Below are 24,876 nucleotides of genomic sequence, written 5' to 3'. Positions count from 1 at the left end.
AAGAACAATGACATAACAGTTTAAGACAAACATAATCAATCGAATACCTTGCAGGTCTTTTGTTTGCCAACATAAAGTAGTCGTGATTCATATCGTCATTAGAACGCGCGTCGTTTTGAAAGTTTGACACTATCTAAAAACTAAAAGAAATATTGTTGTTTTCCAGAGCCTTCGGACAGTTCGCCACGTCACGAAGACGCGGCTAATCATCACATGCTTAATCGTCGCCCGAAGCTCTTACCTAAGCTTGTGCTCAGTGAAAGTATCATATTTAGCGCGACCCGGCTGACGCACGCGGATCGAGTCGACGGATGACGCGTCCGAGAATCGACGACTGCCGATAAACGGATGATTCTCGAAAGCGAAGGCCTCTTCCTCCTCCTCTTCTCCGTCTCTTCTTCCTCTTCAGCGTCGCGTAGACAGTGCACGACGAGTCGCTCTATTTGCGCGAGTGTCGCGTGCACGCTCGATATAACGTAGTGCAACGAATTCATCTCGGAGAAGACAGTGATCGAAGCAGCGCGTCTCGCAAGTGTCAAAGACGCGCACCAGCCGTCGCGAGTCGCGGCTGTAAACGTGCTTCTCCATTCGTGGAACGCTCCTCGTTCTCTTGGTATATTGAGTTTTCCTAGTGTAATATACTGGTGTGAGTCAGATACTACTACTACTGCTACTACCACACTACCACTACTACTATAATCACAGTGAGTTCTGCTTGATCATCGATGAATTCAGTGATTCAGTGACAATACACGTGTGCAGACAGATGACTCGAACAGCCTGACGTCGAGATGCGCTGGGTACACGTTTCGTTGGCGGTGCTGGCCGCGCTCCTGGCCGGAGCCGAGCCGATCAACAGGTACAGACAACAGACCGAGCAGCAGACGTCGATCTATTACACGGAGCCGACGATGTTAATTAACACCAGCGGCCGCACCACGGACTACAACGGCAACGGCGTGACTCTGACCGAGTTGCACGGCGGCCGCATTGTCCGTGGTCAAAGGTTACTGCAGAGGTCGAAAAGTCCTTACTTGCTGCGCGAGGACTTATACGTCGAGAGCGACGGCGAGCTTGTTCTCGAACCCGGAGTGGAAGTCCGCTTCGGGCCGATGGTCGGCATCACCGTCCGCGGCATCGTAACTGCCAAGGTAATAATTCGTCAAAATTGCATTGGCAAAGTAGAGACCTCGACAAAATAGAGCTGTGCGCTCTCCTGGAGAAAGCGTTACGAGCGTCGCGAACGGCTCTTTTCGCTCGAGGAGCGAGAACAAAGGCGATCGTCCGGTTGGGACTCTTAACCCTTAACCGCATCGCTGACGCTGAAAACGTATTGCTCTCTCTCTCTCTCTCTCTCTCTCTCTCTCTCTCTCTCTCTCTCTCTCTTTGTGCACAAATAGCGTAATTTTTAATCCATTACTGTATCATCAAGATTCACTCGATATTAGTGTTTAATTTTCTTTTATAACCAGTTTTAATTATTCAATGATATTTAATGTAGATAGATATTTTATATTTGTTGATTTTAGTCGAAGTATAAATTTTTAGTAAAGATTGATGCTAATAAGTATTTGACACACACTTGTATTCTCTGTTGAAAGTTTTTAACAAAGAACGAAAGTCTTCAATAAACAACGTGGATTTGTTTCTCCTCAAAATAGAGTAAATTAATCTTTAAACATGTTAATTACATTAATAAATCGATACCATGTTTACTTATTAATTACTTGAATCAATTTAATTGATATCACGTTTGGTGTATCGAGAATATTAATAATTAGTTATAGATAACAAAGAAACTCGACATTAAGAAGACATTCTCGCCAAAACTGTGGATCCTGACGATCATTCGACTGATTTTTACTTGCGACGTACAAAAAGATTCGACGAATTCGGCGATAACATTTGCGCGCTGGCAAAGTACACGTAATTAAAGAATTCATCATATCAAGGATACAATTTGCGTCGCGCGCAACAGTGTACGTTCGCCAATAAGCCGTCGCTTAATCGCACGTTGTTGTGCTTACTCCGAGAGGTGTGCTCCGATAAACATCGTGTGAATGGTCTCGCGTTCACCGAAGACGACGGTGCCGTCGCGCGTCGCTGCGCGAGCACAGTAGATTTTTCAACCGTTACTTTTGTTTGCTAATGTGAGGTGCACCGGCTACGACGAGCGGGTCATTTCGCACAGCGGGTCACTCGTGGATCCATTCCGATCTGTCTGAGAGAAACTCTGTTTTTATCGCACAATTTAAAAGGTCGGGAACTAAAAATGCGTGCGAAATTAAACTCGAGTCGTCTATGTATGTATTTCATTATATTACCTTTTACCAGCCTCTGAGGTATTTTCTCACACGCATTTTATCCGTCAGCATGTCTTTATTTGAAAAATATTTTGTTCTTGACAAAGCTGATTCAACCAGAGAAGACTTTCGAATCAACCTAAGATTGGAGACAATATTGGGTTGTTCGATGAGTTGACTTGTCAAATCATTTCAACTAACATTTGCACTAACATACCTTTTCACGTCGCAGTATCCCAGGTAGAACACAAAGTCATGTAAAAGTCAAAGTGATGTGAAATGATATAAAAGTGATATCATTTTGACGTCAAACGATACCATTTTCATGACAAATTCATGACAATGATGTCAAAATGATATCATCTTGACATCAAAATGATTTTGTGTTCTACCTGGGATCGGATATCCGATAAAATGGAATCGACCGTGTCGATACAGAAACTCTAGCGACTTCATTAAACGTAGGGCGTACCGATGCGAGTGTGGATAATTGCAGCCAGCATCCTTATAGTCGCTAAAACTATCGATGAGTATGCGTGTATGTGTTGCGTGTCTGTATGTGTGCGTACGTGTAACGTTGAATGGACATGACTCATCGCGGCGGTGCGACTGTGCACGTGTTTACTACACGCAGCGAAGGAGAAAGAAGTGGACTCCGCGAAACAAATTGCGTTCTCCGAAAGGAAATAAAAGCTACGGACTGGTCGCGATTCTAACGAAATGTCAACATCGCCTCTGCAAGAAAAAATGAGATTTTCATCTCTGTGTGTGTATTATCATCGGTGATCAACGCTACCTAAATTCATCGCAGAGGCACGGTCGTCATATCGTCATCATCGCCGAGAATCGATAATCTTGTTGATAGCGTTAACTGATAAACGCGATTGGAGTCCGTGCTAAGTAACCGTTATCAACGAGGCTTTGTACACGCAGCGCATAGCTCGGGCTATTTAGAGAGAGAAGCGTGATTCATAATTATATCTCGAAACATTTCCTGTCTTGAAATCTCACGGGAATCTTTGATTTCACATTTGGCTTTTCAAGTACTTTTTTTCTATTTTATATATATAATTGTGTATATAAAACTATAATTAAGTGAAGGTATATACTATAACAAATTACACGAGCATTAGAAAATCGCGAAGAAAGTGCAGAATATTCGCTGGTTTAAACACATGAAACTTCATCTCTGTGAAATTCTATCCCCTCGCGCGGTAATCTAATATTCCTCACTCCTGTTTTAATTCACCCTTCCGGTAGGATTATGATTGTCATAACTGTCAAATGTCTCCGCCGCGCTTGGGCACACGTTACGGACTACTTGTCTATGTTTTGTCGGCTTTTTGCCAATGAGTCGAGTCACCCGAGTCGTTTCCGGTAACAAGGCTTTTACGAGCAGTAATTAAAATCGGAGAAGAGATTCTAGTTGAGACGCCTACTACGATATTGGATTTAGAATAGACACCGTCGACTGATGAATTCTGACTGATTGACAACATACGTTTGTCAATCGACGGAAGTATAATCGGAAAAATATCGATTTTTCCTCGCAAAAAATAAATCGATCTGCAACATTATTTAGTTAAATTATTTTCCGAAAATTTTCGATACATTTCTTCGTGATCCAAAATTGCGTTTCGCGAAGAAAAGAAATTCACAATAATACTCTGATTATTTGTTTATTTTGCGATAAAATAAACAATAAATAAACGACGATAAAAGCAGAAGCTGTGCCGATTGTAAAAAGCACGATTTACTTTAGTCCGGTAAATGTAATCACGAAAGAATGCAAAGCAATGGGTGTACGACAGGAAAGAGATTCCTTCAAGCGGGGCGGAGGACATCGGTTAACCGGAAACACTATGAACACGCAAGCATCGTTGCGTTTATTGTTGCATTATATATGGTGTGGACGCATCAGAATAGGATAGTGCCGTGATCCCGCGTGCTCTGTATGTACGTGTGTGTGTGTGTGTGTGTGTGTGTGTGTGTGTGTGTGTGTGTGCGCGCGCGCGACGCGTTAATAGTACCAACAGGTGTCATTAGGTATTATTTAGTTGCTATTTTAATTGCCAGGTGCGCTCTGCGCACACAGCGATTTCAGAGAGAAGCACGCTCATTCACTTGTTCGCACAGATGTAATTCCGCAATCGCGACTAAAAGGATTATTATAATCACTTTCGAGAGCCCAACTGCGGGCACAAGCAGTGTCATTGGTCGTGCGAGAGTTTAGAAATTGATGAGGGCTCGGAAAGGTCGAAGAAGTATCCTCTTAAGTAAATCAATTAAACCCCTGAGGAGAGACGTGGAAAATTAATTTAATAGATCCAATTGAATAGGGTCTTCCTGTATAAAAAAGGACGCGCCGCAATAAGTATCGATTAGTGGCTGTGAAACCTTGCTCTTGAACTTAATCTTATGTGTGTAGTGTTACATCCTTAATGAGAATTAGATCTCTAGTAAGATAAAGCGCACCAGCTAATGACCGGTTAAGAATTATTATCGAATTATTCAATCTCCCTGAAAGCTATCGAGATAAATAAAGTAAAACTGCAAGTGAATGACTACACATTGGCTTCGGTAATTAACTTTATAAATTGACAACTATACAACAATTACGTTACAAAGATGAGAAAAGGGAAGGGAACGCTTAGTTATGCGAAGCGGTAAACGGTAATTTATGGGGCGATGTGCGTTCACTCACTTGTCCTACCGGCAGTGTTATTGACCTTCGGTGCATGGTGTGTCGGTCTTGGTGTTAATTCAGTTAAAGGATTAAGTTATTTAATAAATCCTTACATATAATTATACATAATTATATATAATTTTTAGAGCAAATTTTTTTTCTTATTTTTTTCAGAAAAAAGAGCGAAAGTCGTGAAATGTCAATTCTTGCTAATAATTAGAGCTACTCGAACATGAAACTGAAAAACTAAAATCAAGCCCGGTGACACTGTAGAAAAAGAGGATATCCTGAGGATATTATCTCGAGGATAAAAATGCAATCGCTCAGCGTTATCGTTAACAGAGTAGAACGACTAAGGACACACTTGTAATCTCCGTAAACGGATACTCCTTGTCCGCACGTTCGCATTCGTAACAGCGCGTCGCTCGCACGGGATCCGTGGAAAGTCACTAATCGGATGATTAAAAACGGGATGCGAACAACGCGTGTGTGCACCGCACGGCCGAGTGATTCACAGCAGCACCGCCTCTAATGCTCGTCTAAGCGATGCGTTTCAGGTCACGCATCAGCCGGCGGTTCTTGCCCCCGCACGATTAACCCCGCGACCTCGGGTAATCCCTTTATAGGCTCGGCCGAGTGGCGAGACCTTCGGTCTCGCTCTTGGCACAGAGTGCAGTGATGTAGACGGAATTTTTCGGCTTTTACGCGACACTCACGTTGCCAAAAATAAGAGAAAGAAAGAGAGAGAAAGAGAGAAAAGTATGAAAATTGAATGAAAAGTACACACCACTGAAATATTGAATACTTTAATTTATTTTTATAACGTACAGTGGTATTTAATCATATTTTATATTTATATATATTTTTTAAATATTTCCTGTATACAAAATAAGTCAGTAACAATAGTTTACTGACTCATTCTGTATATTTTATATTTATATTATATTTTTTATCCAATTATACATGTAGTATCTGACTGCTATTATGGTCATCGGTAATTGTATATTGTGATACTGTGTTTTATTAATTTATGTATAAAATGTAATCAGAATAGAACATACAATTTGATTACATAATCAATCGAGTTAATGGCAAGAGCTAATAGATATACGCATCATGACTTACACTTATTTATCGTATCTCTAGTTATCCAAACTACTATTAAGTGTCGAAGTAATCGGTGGAAATCAACGAGTTGAGGTGTTAAAGTTGAGGATAGCTAAGAAGATTATATCGTGATTCCTTTTTCTCTCGTCGACAGTGTCTCTTTTTAACACCACTGCTATTGACACGTAAGAATGACACAACATTTGTCTTCCTAACAAGTCTTGACGTTTCTGTTATCAAGGGTGAAGCAAACGCGCCGATTCTCTTGACCACAGCAGATGTGCAGACACAAATGCAGATCATTCAGCCGACACCTTCAATACGACTAGTCGACGGGCCGAGTCCGTTAACGGGAAGACTGCAGCTCCTTCATCAAGGCACATGGCGTTCCGTTTGCACGAACTCGCGAAAGTACGTAAGAGAGAAGATGAAATGAGAGGAGACGAAATAAGACGATACGAAAGCTGATTTATTTATATTTAAAAACTATTCATACTTAACTTATTTATCTAATTAATTAACTTATATTTAAAAATTATATTTAAAAATTATATTTATACTTATTATATATTCAAAACATGCAGATATATCTCGTATAGCTCATATTAATCGTTGTCTCTTGCGTTACAGTTGGACTCGCGCGGATTTGGAGACAGCTTGTCGGCAGCTCGGCTACCAAGGTGGACAATGGTGGTCATGGATCGACAGGCAATGGCCGGCTAGATCGCGTCTTCTCCTCGAAGAACCAGGCTGCCGCGGCACCGAGCCTTCGATGGCGACATGCGAAGGATGGTTGGACAAACAGTTAGGTGGAGGTGTATGCGGTAAGTTGCAAATCATTTGGATATCTTCCTAGAATCTCTCTGGGTAGGATTAACTTTTGAAATCGATTTCTCCTCGAAAATGAATGAAAAGATTTTAATTCATTTTTTATTCACGACAAATTATTAAGCTCTCTGTATATAACTTCGTTCTAGATATTAAGACACACAATGTATATATGTTATCGTTAACTTCTCTGGCTAAAATGTTTTGATTTTTGTTTGTACGTGCTACTTACACGAGGCAGATTGACGAGGGTTTCTAGCATCTGATCCGTATCTTCGATTGCAGATTACCATCCGGACATGGGTATCTCATGCTTACCACACCATGACGGTGCGACCAGGGCAATCAAGCATTGGCGAGGAATACGATTCGAGAACGCCATGCACAGCAGATCGCTAATCCAAGGGAACACGCTCTACGTACGTCAATCCAAGTCCATTCTGCGGCACACGATAATTGAGTGAGTATTCTGGAGCGACAGAAACGAATGTTTCGACGGAAGATATCGTCGATAAACATTTTCTTTCTTTTATTCGAAATATATCTATATGTATACAAAATTATTTGACAAATAGATACGCCGGGACTGGAAGGGAGTACAACGTAACGTCGGCGATACACGTGGAAGGCGTACCACCCAGAATGGAATTCATCTCCGTTCTGCATTCCGCCTTCAATGGCATAAACGTTACTATGCCGGATGCTCCAGTGGTAATAAACAATTGTACTGTGCAGTATAACAAAGGTGAGCTTTCATCTGGATGATCCCTCCATCTCTCTCTTGATTGCACTCGTGATGCTCTCGTGTTTTGATGCATATATAAACATATAATGTACAAATAAATACGTTACACATGTGTGTGATTATTTCAGGATACGGAATTTATGTGAATAGTTCATCCGGCATGACTTACATCGGCGACTGTACGGTACTCGATAACGGCGCCGACGGCATCAAGTACGTGCACTCGGATGAGCGGCCAGACGACAAGCTGGATCGAACGGGCGTGTACGATCTGTGTACATTCCCTTCGACGGCCAGTCAAACCTTCCCCGTCACCATATCCATGGAGCAAAACAAATACGCGCCGAACGTGAAACAGTGCTCGCAAGTAAGTAGCAGCCGTTTATATACCGCATTACTGGGCGCTCTATCATGCTTTTCTCGAGCCTCGAAATCTCCGCGACTTCAACGGTACGATGAGCTGATTAATAAACAATAACTGTGTTGTCTAGATTCTCTTCACGAGTTACGGCCAGGTTCAGACGCTGCATTTTCTGCAAATGAGAACCGACAGAAACGACAGTGCTATCGTAGAGGTATACGACGATTCTAACGGCGCGAAGAGGCTCTTGGCCAGCGTCAAAGTCAGGAACGGGACGTTACCGCAGAGCGTGACTTCGTCACGGCAAAATCTCTTTCTAAAGTTCACGGCTGAGCCGCGAACGAGTACTATTGTTTTCGTGCGCGTGACGTCGGGCTACGGTAAGCTCATCACGTTACATTTATAAGTTCAATATAGGAGAGCCTGTAGCGCGATTCTTTAACTCGTTATTGGAGTTAACGACAGTTTCGTTATCGTTGCGCAGCTTTTGTATACCGTAAAAAAGCTGCGCAACGATAACGAAACTGTCGTTAACTCCAATAACAAGTTACAGAATTCCAGCACTGGGACGTAACGGGTTCATAGGGTATAATGGGATATGGTCGATAACTTTTCGACAGAGATGCTTCTATGTAATGAAATGTATTGATATAATAATATTATAGTTGGATGTCTCTTATCGCGTATTGTTATTAGTTTCATATTGTTTTTAACTGAAAGATACTACAAATTATTTAATACGTTTGCTGCATTTCCCACAACTGCGTTGCAATTTGTTTGATACATTTGCAAGGCAAACATTTGATATATTTGATACATTTTACAAGGTAAACATGATAAGTTTCTTCTTTGTATGTATATTAACGTTATTGGATGACCTTTTCTCGTTATTTTAATTTTAATTAGATGCCTGTGCAAATATCGACTATCTATGTTTTGCATTACATAACCCAATCTTATACATTTTAGGGTATAACAGGGTTATATCATTATGTTCTTAAAATGTTAAGTTACATTATTTTTTATTATGTGCTATGCTTCAGAAAATAACATCAAAGATTACCATACTAAATAATGATAGTTATTAATATTTTAATAAGAAAAGTTTTACCGTCTTATAAGAAAAGTATTATTAATAAATAATTATAAGTAATTACACATGCAATAATACATTTTTGTATATTACATATTTTAATGAGTCACTTTTAAAAACTTTAGAATTAATAATTAGGAAATAAACAAGTTTTGTAAAATATCTTATTTTACATTGCATAAAAAGCGTAATGAGAGAAATTCTTGACGTTCTCTTTTCTGTGCAGAGAAAATGTACGATCTCAACGTGACCGGCAGCACGGTAGCGGTCAACAACGGTCGCGGTATTATCGTGGAGAAACTACGATCCGCCTTGCACATCCATGAGACCTCAGTGTCGGATAACCAGCACGCGGCTGGCGTACACGTGCTGGGTGGCGCTATGGATGTCAACATCACCGGCAGCCGTATCTCGTTCAATCAAGGAGACGGCATTAACATCACAGTTACGGGCGGCAGTCGCAACGTGTCGCGCAGCAGCATATCGTCCAACCGTGGTTACGGTTTCGCGGTGTGGCTGAACGACAGTATCGCTACCGAGTACGTGAATTTCAATCAGACCACTGTGATTGAATACTCGCAGATCTTTCGAAATAAAGACATCGGTGTGTTGGTGAGTACCGCAAACTTTGAACGCGTTATGAGTGTGTCATGAGTTGTGCGATTCTACAAGTTGTTACAACTGTAAAATTGCACAATTAATTGTTGCATTTATATAAATTGTTCAGTTTATAATGAGTGTATAATGAGTTTATAATGTATATAGTAAATACCTAAGTAGCAGAGAAAAATTCCTAAAAAACATATTAAAGACGCTTAAAAGATGCTTAAAGGACGTTTTAAAAAGTAAAACGTCTTTAAAAGATCTTTTAAAAATTTTTGCTGTCTATGTAAATTTGAATTTTCTATTGGAAAATCTCTTGGTAGATTCAGAATTACCCAATATACAGGGTGTCTCACACTCTCCTCCGGGTATTTTATGGGGACGTAGAACAGGTTGAGGTGAACATAAAAGTCCTATACCGTTTTGCGATATTCGCAATAATTATCGAAATATTAATTATAGAAAACTTGTAAATGATCATCCAGAATATAGTAAATGAGTTATAATAGTGACGATTGCCACCAAGTATACTTATACTTTAGGTCAAATTGAACAAAAAAGTCCTCTACTATTTTCCAAATAATCACATAGATTTTTAATTATTAATTAAAGAAGATTATTGCACGATTTTGCGTGATAATGCACTTGTTTTCTTTAATTAATAATTAAAAATCTATGTGATTATTTGCAAAATGGTAAAGGACTTTTTTGTTCAATTTGATCTAAAGTATAAATATACGACGGCAGTCGTCGCTATTATAACATTTATCATATTCTGCATGATCATTTACAAGTTTTCTATAATTAATATCTCGATAATTATTGCGAATATCGCAAAACGGTATAGGACTTTTATGTTCATCTCAACTTGTTCTACGTCCTCACAAAATGCCCGGAGGAGAGTGTGAGACATCTTGTATATTTGCCATGAATTGACTTAAAAGTCTTTTTTCTGTCTCTTCGCAGATCGGCAATTCAACCGGCAACTCGTACGTGAATATAACCGGCAATTGGTTCAATACTAGCCTGGAGACGGCGCTGCAAGTGGAATCCAGTTGGAGGAAGGACAACGGACTGTTGAGACTACAGATCGGACACAACTCGTTCATCAGGAATGTCAAGTTAGCGATCAAATTGTATCCGGCGCTCAATCTTCACGGCACCATAGAGTACAATCACTTTAAAGAACAAGCGGGCGGCGGGATTCTCATCAGGAATCCGCTCTACGAAGAGTTCAATATCCTGCCCGCCGACGTCGTGATTCGACACAACGAGTTCTACTATAATCGCGGCACTTTCGTAGTTAGCATCGGCCTGTCGCCTTACAGCGACGTGCAGAGTCTGCTGTTCACGAGGAACTTCCTGCGAGACAATCGCGTCCGTGAACTGTTCGACAACGATGGTTTAACATCGAGTGTCAAGTTGATACCGCGCTCCAGGGTGGCCGCTGTCGTCGTTGTGTCTTCGAGCAATGTCGAAGTCTTCCGTAATATCCTGCACAATCATGAGTCGCGTTACGAGATCGGTTCCCAACTGGAGGATCAGAGCAAGATTATTAATTGCACTTACAACTGGTTGGGATTCACCGACGAAAAGAAGATATTCGATCGACTGTTTTATAGGTGCGTTTTTACTTTGTTGCTATTATCAATCAAAGTCGCTCTTACATTTATTAGATTGATGCTATTAGATTTGTCAAATAAAATAGAAAACAGAATTATTCAATTTCGAAGGATTAATTAATTAATTAATTAAAATATTAATTTTTACGAATAACAACAACATAATAGTTAACATCGATTCCGTATTTTTTTACGTATTTAACGAAAACTTCTTATTTTCCTCTTAATTTTTTTTACGGTAATTTAATAGAAAAATTGCAAATTTTTTGTATCAATCTAATACAATCAAACTCGTTACATTAAAGACTTATACTCAATCATCGCATTTATGAAGCTTTTTACATCTTTCTATATTTCCTACTATATTAAAAAGACTCTAAGGCTAGGATCAAAACGTTTGATTAATTTTCTGCAACGAAATACTTCTTTGCGATATGATAAACCAGTTTTCGTCCGCAGACATTTGTTAGCGCCATCACTTCTTTACGTGTGGCTCTTATAAGTTTTTAATTTAACGAGTTTGTAGATTGTAGGAAAGTCTTTATTTTCACATAATTAATTATACTACTATTATTTTATTTTATTTATGTTACTGTCACTAAATCGCCATCACGAAATACCACTGTAATGTTCGTCACATTTGCAGGAAGGACAGATACAATCTCGCCAAGATCGAGTATCTGCCTTACTTGCTGCACAGCAGCAATCCCGCCGCGAATACCATCATCTCGAATCCAACGTTCGTCCCGCAGTTCGTCACACCCGGCACAAATCTCGTCGGCGGCGAGGTCGACGGCCAAGAGGAGCTGAGAGCCGGCGAGTACATCGTCGAACGAGACATCAACGTGAGACCAGGGGGTAAATTGATCTTGCAGCCGGGCGTCACATTACGCTTCCCACCGGCTGTGGGTATGATGGTCGCCGGCAAGTTGGACGCGCGCGGTAAGGGGCCCAGCAATATCTTGTTCACTCTCAAGGAAGAGCTTGTTATGGGACCGGCTAATAAAACCGAGGAAGAGGAGTATATGATGAGTCAAATCGACGAAGTGGAGACTGTTCCAGTGCGGCTTCTTGGTGGCCAGACGAATCTCGAAGGAAGATTACAGGTAGATCCAAATCATATTGATGCGATTTATACCTAGCAAACACATTTAATCGATAGTCTCTGTTAATCTATATTCCAGTTAAAAAAATTATTTATAATTATAAAAAATTATATATATATATATATATATGATTATATATAAATTATATTTAATTATATATGTATATACGGAAAAAAATTCTATTATATAAACAAAGAGATTCAGAGAACAAGATTCTATTATACAAAAAAAAATTCTACTATATAACAAAAATTATCTATTATATAATTCTATTATGTAAACAAAGAGAGAGAAAACAAAATAGTTTTATTGAACTAAATTTTGACACCATTGCCACAAACATAAACATTTACTTCAATTACATTTTTACAACAGCATTTTTTCCGGTATAGACATGTATAATTACGTATAACGGTCATACAGTGACCAAATTTATATAGTATAATTCTTTTTTTTTATGTACTTATGAGTTATATATATTACATCGCTGTGTTTGCTAGCTAATAATATTCGAGTGTTGAGATGAGAAGAAAAAGAAATTTGTAGTCTAACTCTCTTTTTTTCTTCTCCTGTGAAAAAGATAAAAATTGGAAATAAATGGGGAACCGTGTGCAACTATGGATGGACGATTGTGGACGCGGCGCTGGTTTGCCATCAGTTAGGCTACATCCTCGATTCCGACAACTGGTTTATGGAACGCTCGCAAATCCCAAATGCGGGGATAAACGAAGATATACTTCTCAGCAATGTGCAATGCACCGAGTATGACAACGACATCACGAAGTGTCGGGCAGAGCAGCAGCAGGACTTTGAAAACTCATGCACTCACACAAACGACGTCGGTGTCAGGTGTTTGCAGCCGGCATGGGCAGGTCTCAGGTTGGGGCCGTTGGCTCAGAGAAGCGACCTGCAATATCTGACGATCGAAAAGGCGGGCTTGCTGGATTACAGAACGAACTCGTTCAAGCCAGGTGATTTTGTAATTTCTGCACGTAATCGTTAACACGTTTACCGCCACTTTGAGAATTTTGGCATAAAATTGTGGTATATTTTATTTAAAATTATTTTATTTTATTTTATTTTATTTTATTTTTATTTATTTTATTTTATTTAGTTTATTTTATTTAAAATTATATACTATAACTGTTGACAAGTGAATTCTTTTTATTTAATTTGACAATATTTAAGAGTATAAACTGTTAACGCGTCGCGCAAAAATATGCGGAGAGTAAAGTTAAAACTTGAATAGTACATAAAGTTAAAAATTGAATAGTACATAAAAAACGACAATGTATTTCACAACAGCTCTGCAAATTGATTTCGCTCGACACTCTTTGGACGGTGTCAAGATCGTTAACAATCTGCAAGACGGCTTAGGAGTCTTATACTCGGACATCTACTCGGCGGACGCAATAAACACCGTGATGAACAGCGAGTTTTCGCAAAACGGCGGCAGCGGCGTCAGCTTCAAGCAGCTCGGCATGCGGATTATCGGTTCGAAAATCGAGAGCAACAAAGTCGCCGGAATAAGGCATAATCCCGCGCTCTCGGCCGTGCAACAGAGAGAATTCGCGGGTTGGTTCTTGCGTACGCCAGACACCACTGTCGACTCTCCGTACAATCCTATCTTTTTGCCGGAATCGAACCGGAACATCGAACTCGCCAACGGCGAAACCAAGTATATCGTAACATCCAAAGTGGCTGGCGAGTCTATCCGTCGTATCATCAATATTAAAGTGAGTTCTTTCGTTTCGCACTTTAATTGCGAACGATCAATAATTTTTGTACAAATTCTCTTGAGCCATTTAGGAATAAATATATCGTTTCACTTGGCTACATTGCACAAAAGGATTTTTCAAATCGCAATTTCTTACTGAAGATGGATCGAATCACAAAAATCATGCGTTTTGATTCATTTTCTTAATACCAATCTAAAGAAAAAGAAATTCTATGATATATATGGTATTCTTATCATTATATATGTATTTTTTTCTTTATTTTCTAAATTTTCTAATGTTGCAAATATGAGTTAATTCATAGTGAGTGCCTTTTACTTATTGACACAAGTCGACAAAAGTATTATCTTAAGATAACTTAATAAAACTTTATTATTTATTGAATATGGAGGAAAAATTTTGCTATCGACTTGCATTACTAAATGAAAAACAACATCCAGTCATAACTTCTCTTAACGTTACAACTTCTCCTGTTTTACAGTGCACTCCAGGCTACGTCATTGGTATCCAACTGCTAAATCCGATAGAAAATCGAAGCACGGAACAGATAACGCTGTACAACTCGCAGCTTCTCAACAAGAATCAGATTAATTGGCACGTAAAGCGGGATCTGGGCGTGTTCCCCGTCTCGTCCAGCTCCTTTGTGGTGATCTTGCAGTACGAGAGCGGCGAGAACGCTATCGGCGGAGTTGTCTTGGCCGTCACGTCGCTTTTATCTCCAGTGCAGGTACGCTTTGAACGCAAACATCATATAATGAACGATATAAAAAGGATAACTTGTCGATAAATCGTTGAGACTCACATATAGTGATATTACATTCACGAGAGACATTACATTCACAGAATATTCCCAACAAAATCGTCAGCGGTCCCATACCTTCCCTGGTGGTAATGAAGACGCGAATTAAGAGCAACCAGAAAGGCGTGCTCGCGTTCTACTACAATCGGTACCTGAACGAGATCGGAGACCACTTCCTGCGGAAGGCCAACGAGACCATTCAGCTGATCGGATGTGAGATTTCGCACAATCGCGAGGAGGCCGTTTACGTGTACTCGCCGTACTGGAATATCTATCAGTCCAACATGTCTGAGATTTCCATTCACATTAACGACAGCCTGATCACGGACAACGGCAAAGGGATACATCAGTTCAGCCGCGACGCCAGGCATTCCAATAATCTCTTCCATTGGATAATGCAGGACAGTACCGTCGAGAGAAATCGCGGCGGTGGTTTCGAAGTGTTGCTACCGGACGTGTGGCAGTATAACGAAAATTTCACGCACTCGTTGTACTTCAGCAACAACACCTGGCGGAACAACGAGAACTTCGGCTTCGTGGTGGACGGCCACTTCGCGCACCTCAACATCTCCCACAATCGCTTCGACAGCAACCGTTGCAAGACCGGCCTGATATCCGTGCGCGGTATGGAGAAGCGGATCAGGATCGACAATAATCGCATCGACGGTAATAGCGGCGCCTACATGGTCGAGTTCCACGCGGACAGCCAGTCGGAGATCCTCGGCGTCGTGGACGCGCGCTTTTACTACAACGAGATCAAGCGGAACAGGTACGACGTCGTCGGCATGGGGCCGCGTCGCACCTTCGATGATCCCAGCTACGTCGTCGGTTTCCACGGAATACAGAAAGTGCGAATCAACCGAAATCTTTTCGGTGAAAACTCGTTGGATTATGAGTTACTCGCGGGTATTAGGACAGCCAAAATTAACAACGAAGTGGACGTCATGGAAAATTGGTGGGGCACGGCGGATGACGCCGGTATAAGGTAAACTATACATAATAAACAATAAAATATCAATTTTATGTTCTAGAAAGTTTAAGTAAAAGCAAATTAATTTTTAGTAAAAGCAAATTATTTGTTGCATATTACTTATTGATGAACTATAAATAATGTTAATTAATTGATATATATACTCTTTTTACATTTATGTTTGTTATTTTGATTTGAAATCTGATTAAAGTAGCAACTGTGTATGTTACACGACTTCTGGTTGGCGATCATGCAACTTTTTCTTAGGAAAATGACATGTAAAATGAGAAGTAAAAAGTTTTATGTGAAAGGTTCCATATTTCTATATTTGAAAAGTTAAATGATTTCTTTAAAGTTTCCATAGAACTTTCCATTTTTCACATTTCTGTTCTTAAGAGAAAATTATATGATCGTTGCTTAATTCGATTCGAGATCTGTCTGAAACAAAATTCACATACGTTTCTTCGTAGACGGAGAATCTTCGACTTCGACGATTGGAACGACCACGCGGTGGCCAATTACCGGCCGTACTTGACGAGTGACTCGTTGGATTCGTCTATCTCCGCATCGTGGCATATTAATCAAGAAATCGACCTGAACAATCTGGGTGGTCGCATAGTCGAGAGTGTGTCGTTGCACGCGAGACCAGAACCATACGTCGTACTTTCCGACATCACGGTCATGCCGGAAGCCACTCTGCACATTTATCCCGACGTCGTGATGGAATTCGCCCCCAACGTCGGTATCCTGGTCCTGGGGACGCTGAAAGCCGTCGGCGTATCCGGTCATGAGATCATAATGCGGCCAATGAAGCGAGCGGCTGTGAACAACTCCACGTTCGCCAATGCAGCGCCGTTTAGAAGTTCCGCTAATCTAGCTAATCTCGTTTCGATGTCGAGAGAAAAGATCCGTTTGTGCAAGTATGGCCAGTGCTCCGCGTCGTACAACGAAGGTGAGCCGCAAGGCGTGTTAACGAGTTTGTAAATAAATTTTATCTATTATCCTATGTAATTGTCGCACGATATTCTCTTATTTCATTCGTGATTTATTTTGCACATTGCATTTGTCATTTATATTTTGCTTATATATCACTTTACACTTTACTTACTTATCATTTGTTATTTTGTATTTTGTTATTAGTCATTTTGCATTTTTGTTTGACATTTTGGATTTTCACAAGCTAACAAAATTAACAATATTACTTTTTCATTTTTTACATCATGACATATAATGTTCTCTCTTTGATTATTTCAGGCTTCTTGGAGTACTTCAACAAAACGACTCTGCAGTGGATCCCCATATGCGATGACCGATTCACTGAGCGTAACGCTGAAGTTGTGTGCCGGCATCTCGGCCACGACACCCTTAACGTCTACGTGTCGTACGATCGCAGGTATGAGCTCCATCCTGGATCGTTGACGCGGGTCTGGTCTTGGCCGGAACCATTGCAGTGTTCCGGGAAAGAACAAGATCTCGAGGATTGTCAGATCCGATTGAACGGTCAGCTGTTCGGTCATCGTCACGAGTGTCCGTGGGACGGACATTTCGTCTTCTTGCATTGCGGCGAGCGCAATCTGGACGACGAACACGACTACTGGGGCGGAATACGAATCGCGAACAGCGAATTCGAGCATCATCTGTACGAGCACCGTATCCACGACGTCGTGACCCACGAGACCATGAGACGCGTCGAATCGACGCTCAAGTACATCAACATCACTGGTGCCGGAATCCTGCACCTGGAGAAATCGTCCGCCGTACAATCGATCGTGAAATCTCCGGCGATGGTGCACGTTAATATCGATCGCAGCGCTTATCATGGCATTAATGTCATATCACCCACACACACGGTGGAATTGTTATTCAATACGATCAATAATGTTCTTGGCAACGGCGTGAACATACTCTCTTTGACGGGAGAGGGCCGTGAGGCGGATGAGAGCTCGTTCGTGCCGCTGAGGGACCTCAATTTTCCATATCACTTGTTCAGCATGGTCGATATATGCGACACCGCGAAGGAGATCACGATCGAGGAGCGCGTGCTCGTTTATTACAAGTACGACAATTATCCGGTGAACTGTGTGAAGATCTTCCGCAGCTTCGACAGGTCTAAGCCATTCGGGTTTAGGTGAGCGATCTCCTTTCTTCTGTAATCTTTCTAGATAGAACAAGTACCTAAAACACAAGTATCTGAAAGAATAAGACGTCTAAAACGAAGATGTTTTTAAGATATCTTTAAAATATTTTTTTGTTCTAAGATATTTCTAAAAGACATCTTTAAAATGTCTCTAAGATATTCGTCTTTTAGAAATTTATACTGTTTTAATTCTTTCTGAAAAACAGATGTCTTGTCCGTTAAAAAGTCACTCGGTAAATATCAATATATATGTGTAATATAATATAAATAAAAATATATACATATATATATATATATATATATATATATATAAATATATATATATATATATATAAATATATATATAAATTAATAATAGTACATATTAATAATAATACATATTAATATGTAATATAATATAAATATTGATGTACATATTTTTTCGCAGATTCTTGCAATTTAATCTTTACAACTCCACCGGGAAGCCGGGTCGCGCCGACGGCATAACTCTGTACGACGGTGACATCTACAATATCACTTCCAAGAAGATAGGCCACTTGGAAATCAACACTCCCGATGAGAAGAAACAGTTCAGAACTCGAGAGCCAAGCCTCAGCGTGAGATTCTTCGCTAACGGCGCCAGCAACACGCATGGGTTCATCGCGGAGATTGTGACTCTTCCGATATCCGCTATTGGTTTTAATCGCGATGTACAGCACAACGTCTCTTACTCTGTGATATCGAATTGTCGCGAAGGCGCTGTGAAGTACGCGAACGCCGGCGAAGTGAATGCCATAATGACGCTCGAGCGTAATCAGTTCGTGAACAATTGCAACAAGCTGTACGGCAACTTCTCCACGTGCAAATCCGCGCTGTGGTTTGACGTCCAGAACACGCAGTTGCTTTATTTTAGAAATAATTTGGTACAACGGAATCAAGGCGGCCTATCTATTCGCGCCGATTCCAGAGGCTCGGCCACGTCCCTCAAGGGATGGATTCATAATAATCTTTTCACGGAGAACTTCAACAAGCCTGTATTGTAAGTATTATTATCATATTATTGTCATATTATGATATCAAGATCGCACAATCATAATATCATTTTGCACGTATTCGCTCGAACTCGCAGGTACATCGAGGGTCGTCAGAGCAGTCCTTACCAAGAGGTGACTATATTCAGGAATTATTTCACCAAGAACAACGCTCCCTACGAGAATAACATCGTGCTGAAGCAAGTGGTCAGCAACATGACGCTCAATTACCTACACGGAAACCTCGGCATGCACTTACTGGAAATCTCTGGCTTCGAGAGAGTTCGTCTACCTATTTACCAGAGCACGTCTCACAACGGCTTTTATAAAAACTACGCGGTTGATCGCGAAGGCCGTAGCACCGTAGTCGCCGGCACACCTGGGCAACAATACGTTGACAACGTGTTCTTTAATCCCGACAACGATTATGAGATGCTCACGACGAACAGATCTCAGCAGCTGGAGATGTGGAGGTCTCACGTGGACGCGCGGCACAACTGGTGGGGATATAACGAGACCCTGGCGGTGGCGGGACGCATCAGGGACCGCGGGGACTCACCCGAGCTGCTGCAGGTCGACTACCAACCTTTCCACATGAACAACAAGTCGGTGCTGAGCGGCAAGTGTCCGCCCGCCTGGGAGCTCGTCGGCGACACATGCTACATACTGATTGGAGCGCCGATGGACTTCTACAGCGCGCGAGACTTTTGCAGATCAGCGAACGCGTCGATGCCGTTCATCATGAGGGATTACCTGGAACTCTGGAGGTTCGCCCGCAAGCAGCAAGAACGGTTCGACTACTCGGAGCGTGTGTGGGTGCAGCAACTGGATCGTTTGGATCAGTGCACAGCATACACGTACCAGAATATCGAGGTCGACCATTGCGCGCAGCCCAATCCGTTCATTTGCGAAATCGATCCTAGAGTCAACATCGATCCGTTGTCATGGAGGAAAGACATCGTTGCGGTGGGTGTTCTGGGAGCTGTTGGTTTCTCGCTCGCACTTTTGACCATGGCCATCGCGCTGTGGGTGTCCAAGTCGAAGAAGCGCAAGCTGGAGAGACTGGAGCGACGCAACTCTATCCGGCAATCTTTGCACTCCCTGCGATCGGTCGGTTCCACAACCGGCTTCACGGAACTTTCTTACAGACGAAAACCCATCGCGGTAAATACGCTTTTTAAATTTGACGCAACGGTACTTTTATTAATTCTTTGCTTTTCTCTTCAAGCGCTTGAGAAAATTCGAATTTCTTTTTTCGCAACTTGCGATTTTCTCAACTCAATAGACTCTATTAATTAATCGTTACTTGAAACTTGCGGAATAATTTGATCTGAATTTACAGTTAATTGATTTTTTTAGTTAAATCATATCAAATGTTTACAATTTTTATTGCGGCTTAAATAAAAAACACATCTAGTTGTAAAGTATTAATAGTTGTCATGTGAAATTTGTCGCATATAAGATTTTTATTTAAAGTTGAATCTAAGTTATATTTTTTATCGAAATTTAATTAAAAACACATCAAATTCTAAGATTCGTATTAATTGTGCTTGGAAACTTGTCTCGCATGATTTATCTTCAAATCTGAATTTAAAGATAAATCTTCAATTCAATTAATAATTATATATATGACATGATATGTGATATATGTGTACGTGAATATCTCACTTGAGACAAGTTTCAAGTAATGACTATTAAAATGGGTCTCACAAAGCGAGATTAACTGTTGCCGCGTTGAAATACTCGACCCACTCGACAATCTTCTCGAGAATCTCTAACCTCACCGTTTGTGTTTCAGACTAAACACTCCACGGACACGCTGAACTCTAAGTCCATGGACTATAGACGCATGCTGAACGGCGGCAGTCTGGACTCAATGGACAAGTCGCAGCTAAACTCCTCCATCGAGGACACTCAGAGCTATGACGTGTACGAGGCGCACAACCCGCGCTACTCGCCCAGCACTAGCGACTTCAAGGGCGCCGGCCATCATAAATACGCCGCTACACAGAGCGTCGATAATCCAGTGTTCGATTTGGCTTATCGCAATGAGGGCTTCCGTAATCACTCCACTTTCGCCACGAGGAACGCGGCCGCCGCCGCCGCCGCCGCCGCGGACAACACCGATTGGAGCTCGCAGCCGAACGTACAGTCGACCTCGCAGGACAGTCCCACGGCTAACAACGAGAGCTCGTCATACCTCAACAACACTTCCACGCTGCCATTGCACTCCAGTCTCGCGCTCACCGACTCTATGAGCGAGCTGAAGCAGGACATCGAGGCATCAGCTGCGTACGATCCCGTAGACTACGACCCGAGACGCACCTACGACACGGCCACGTTAACGCCCAGTCAGGCGTCGGAGCCGGTGCCGGAATACCCGTCGGACTTCCAGCCGCCGATACCGCCGCATCCGTATCACTATGAGGACAACAGCAGGCCCAGGAGCGAGGCGCTCTTGGAGACCAACTTCGACACGAGCGAAGAGCGCCCATTGCGCTCCAAGAGCGAAGCCCTCCTCGAGACCAATTTGGATGCATTTCTGATCAATGAGCCCACAGAACTCACGCAGTTGTCGGCGGGAGCGCGCAGCAAGAGTCAACCGTTGGAAACGGCAATGTAAAGTCACTGCACGTCGACGATGACGTACGGTACACATTCGTTGGACCAGAGTTGTCCATTGACTCGGCACCCACGTGTGCCAAATCTACTTGCGTCCTCGTACAGACAAGCACTGCCAACTTAGAAAGATTGCACAATAAGAGACGTTCCACAGAAAACTACAGAAAGTCGTCACTTGATATTTCTCAGGCAACACGAATATCTAAAATACATCTCTGAAACAAGATATGTTTTACACGTCACTAAGACGTCTATGTCTTTCAAACATTTTTGTCTGTCTGGTTTGTCCCAAGTAAAATGATTTGAACTTAGAGTTTAACGTGAGCTTTTCAATTGCATTATATGATATATTATATTTATGACAATGTATGTATGCTGGCCCTTAAGTTAGAATTTTTACATATAATACTTGTTTGAATTTCATCCTGTGACTAAAATACTTAACACAATCCTCTGTTTCATTATTATTCATTTCACACACTATTTTGACAACTTCTGCCCTTTGGCATTCAAATTGTTTTACACAAGTAAATAAATTAATACACTTATTACATTGCTAGAGAACTCAATAAAAATGAAGTGTGAAAAGTATATGCAATACGAGCAAATCTACAGACGCTATGACGAGTCTGAGAAACTCACGTCTGAATATTTAACTCTGAACACAAATCTATCTTACCAGGGACAAATTTCAAGCAACGACCATTGATACGCGCCTAAGATGTCTTCGAATATCTTATAGACATTCATCTTTCAGACAATAAGACGTCTCGTTGAGATTTCACGCTGCACGAACTTGCATTAGTTTGCGAGTGCAATTCGAATTTCGTTAGGCAGTTCGTTATTTATTGTGACGACGTGCTACTTAATTCCAATTACGATCGTTAGCATATTTAATAGACTATTAATGACGACACCGTTGATACGAGATGAGTGATACAATTATTTCAGATAAGCTTGTGAGTATCCTCCAAGGACATTCAATCGTTAACGGCGTTCTTTTTGGATACTAATGTATTACGAGGGAGGAAGTTTTCAATTATGATTTTATACTCGATGTAAGAGATTTGTAAGGATTACGTTTGACTAATTCTACTATCGCGAAGCTGTGAGACTAGAGAGACCTCATGTATTCTTAATCAGCACACTGTATGTCCACATTGTTCTTCGTCGAATCATTAGCGCTATTTAATGATAAACAAGTCGCACTTGTATCGGATTGATCGAAGAGTCCGTTGGTTTTTTTTTTCGCGGAAGAAAGAAACGAGTTTTCTTTCTCTCTTGTGTCAATCCGATGCTTCACGTTGACAACGTAAGAGGAGAGCTGGGAGTTACCAAAAGTGGCGAACTTAATGCCGTGTTATGCAACAATGTACACTGCCAAGTGTGTCCAATTTGAGTCTACTTCGGCCAAGCGAGACGTGCGTAACTCTCTCGCGAGTATTGATAGATTGTTCAATCGATCGTTTCTTCTTCTTTAGGTAATAATACGAGAGCGGCCCGCTGAATTGCCAGGGCGTACGCTCCTCTCGTTCACTCGACACTCGCGTTGTTCGCGAATTCGAGCTTGCAAGTCCGATAGAGATACATCCACTGAGCACACTGTGTCACGGTGAGATCGATTAATACTGCTCGACGCGCAGTAGTGTGCGAGTGTTCTAGATTTCGCGGAGAGGTAACTTCACTAATCGATAGACTTAATTCGCTGCCTCCTTTAAGTAAGGTGATCTCACCCGACTCGTCGTTGTCGAGAACATTTTTATATACCTGCCTTTATACAGAACAAAGTATCCGTCCGTACCATGTAAGTTTAGTAGCGATAACAATTGCCTTCTCGCGAGGCGCACGATAAGTACAGGGTGTCCGGGCTGAATTTTCGCTGTGGAAAAATTTGCCGGGATCTTCTTTCTTTTTCCTGCAGGACACGTGCGTACCTGGGACACCCTGCACGTGTATGCGTGTGTGTATGCATGATATGTAGTACCTATAGACGAACGTGAAATTATTTATGGCGTAGAATGTAGATTTGACGAATGCTTTCGCAGATTACTTCTTACGATAGCGTCGGAGCGAGGTTCCGACGAGCTTAACCACGGGAAGGAAAGAGTGTGTTAAGTCACATTACGTTCTCTCTCATAGGTACTCCGCGTGAATGAAACAATGATATCGTTGTATGATCACAAGGCTGCCTTATGTACATTTCAGAAATAAAGCGAACAAATCATGTGAACCCAGGAGGATCGCGCGCGTCTCGATTATTCGTCCTCAGGAGAACACACACACATTCCCCCATCACTGATTCTCCTCTTTCTTGCACAAAGAGACGCGTCTCTCGCACGGGAATGATACGGGAATACATATACGGATGGGATCCGAAAACAGTACGGGGCATCTTTCAAAACAATATCGAATATATTAATATTAATATCGTCAATAACATAATTAAATATCAGGTTACTATTCGTCGCAGCCGTTTTCTCGAACCGCCAAAACGGACATTGGCGTGGGAGATTCTTTCTACGTCTTTCTCTCTCTCTTTCTCTCTCGCTCTTTTTCTCTCTCTCTCTCTCTCTCTCTCTCTCTAACAATAGACGAAGAAAATCCGCATACCACACTCGATGTGGCCTCGCGACGCGATTTACGTACCAGCACACGAAGCTCCATCCGCATTTCTCGCGTCTAAAAGACGCGACATTTCTTCGGCTGAAAGATATGGAAACTTACGATTGTACAGATATGCATCTATTCGTGTGTGTATGTGTGTGTATAAATGTGTAAATATATATATATATATCTATGTGTGTATATATATATACAATTTTCTAATATAACTATATATATACTCTTAGAGGAGGCTCATATCGAGATCGTCTAGTCAGGTACCTCCGCATGCGTCCGGACTACAATCGACAGTGACACACGTTATCACCATCTGATTTCTAACGTGATTTCACTACGCGACCGCATCATTGTAATGATAAATAGCTACAATGATAAGAATCGCTGGTTAATTAATTATCAACGTCAATTCGTCGATGTGCGTTTAAACAAATGCGTCGCGTCCGCTTTCACCAACAGAACATTACAATTCGCCATCCTCTATATTATTATTCGGTTTAATATTCTTTCTTTCCCCCCCCCCCCCCCC

The 24,876-nt window shown here is 41.4% G+C and overlaps 1 protein-coding gene across 2 annotated transcripts in view; it reads left to right on the top strand.

Moving 5' to 3' along the window:
• The window catches only part of LOC116841953 (protein bark beetle), a 28,683-nt gene extending 4,718 nt beyond the window's left edge, over positions 1 to 23,965 (top strand). The window contains exons 4-23 of one of the 2 annotated variants that reach the window (XM_032810521.1): positions 167 to 704; positions 763 to 1,151; positions 6,338 to 6,507; positions 6,727 to 6,920; positions 7,210 to 7,384; positions 7,500 to 7,669; positions 7,798 to 8,036; positions 8,161 to 8,410; positions 9,350 to 9,735; positions 10,693 to 11,348; positions 11,995 to 12,454; positions 13,035 to 13,425; positions 13,760 to 14,190; positions 14,672 to 14,917; positions 15,034 to 15,974; positions 16,430 to 16,911; positions 17,214 to 18,087; positions 18,524 to 19,114; positions 19,205 to 20,270; positions 20,905 to 23,965. In XM_032810521.1, the coding sequence (XP_032666412.1) occupies positions 792 to 1,151; positions 6,338 to 6,507; positions 6,727 to 6,920; positions 7,210 to 7,384; positions 7,500 to 7,669; positions 7,798 to 8,036; positions 8,161 to 8,410; positions 9,350 to 9,735; positions 10,693 to 11,348; positions 11,995 to 12,454; positions 13,035 to 13,425; positions 13,760 to 14,190; positions 14,672 to 14,917; positions 15,034 to 15,974; positions 16,430 to 16,911; positions 17,214 to 18,087; positions 18,524 to 19,114; positions 19,205 to 20,270; positions 20,905 to 21,729 (8,907 nt within the window). In that variant the 5' untranslated portion in view covers positions 167 to 704; positions 763 to 791 and the 3' untranslated portion in view covers positions 21,730 to 23,965. Of the gene's footprint in view, positions 1 to 166; positions 1,152 to 6,337; positions 6,508 to 6,726; positions 6,921 to 7,209; positions 7,385 to 7,499; positions 7,670 to 7,797; positions 8,037 to 8,160; positions 8,411 to 9,349; positions 9,736 to 10,692; positions 11,349 to 11,994; positions 12,455 to 13,034; positions 13,426 to 13,759; positions 14,191 to 14,671; positions 14,918 to 15,033; positions 15,975 to 16,429; positions 16,912 to 17,213; positions 18,088 to 18,523; positions 19,115 to 19,204; positions 20,271 to 20,904 lie in introns of both variants that reach the window. The other variant, XM_032810520.1, reaches the window with a different exon arrangement.
• Positions 23,966 to 24,876: the final 911 nt, after the last annotated feature.

This window comes from Odontomachus brunneus, unplaced genomic scaffold, assembly GCF_010583005.1.
Source record: "Odontomachus brunneus isolate Ranch 3 - 2012 unplaced genomic scaffold, Obru_v1 Obru_scaffold_019, whole genome shotgun sequence".
NCBI lineage: Eukaryota > Metazoa > Arthropoda > Insecta > Hymenoptera > Formicidae > Odontomachus > Odontomachus brunneus.
This window is presented reverse-complemented; position numbering and strand designations above follow the sequence as displayed.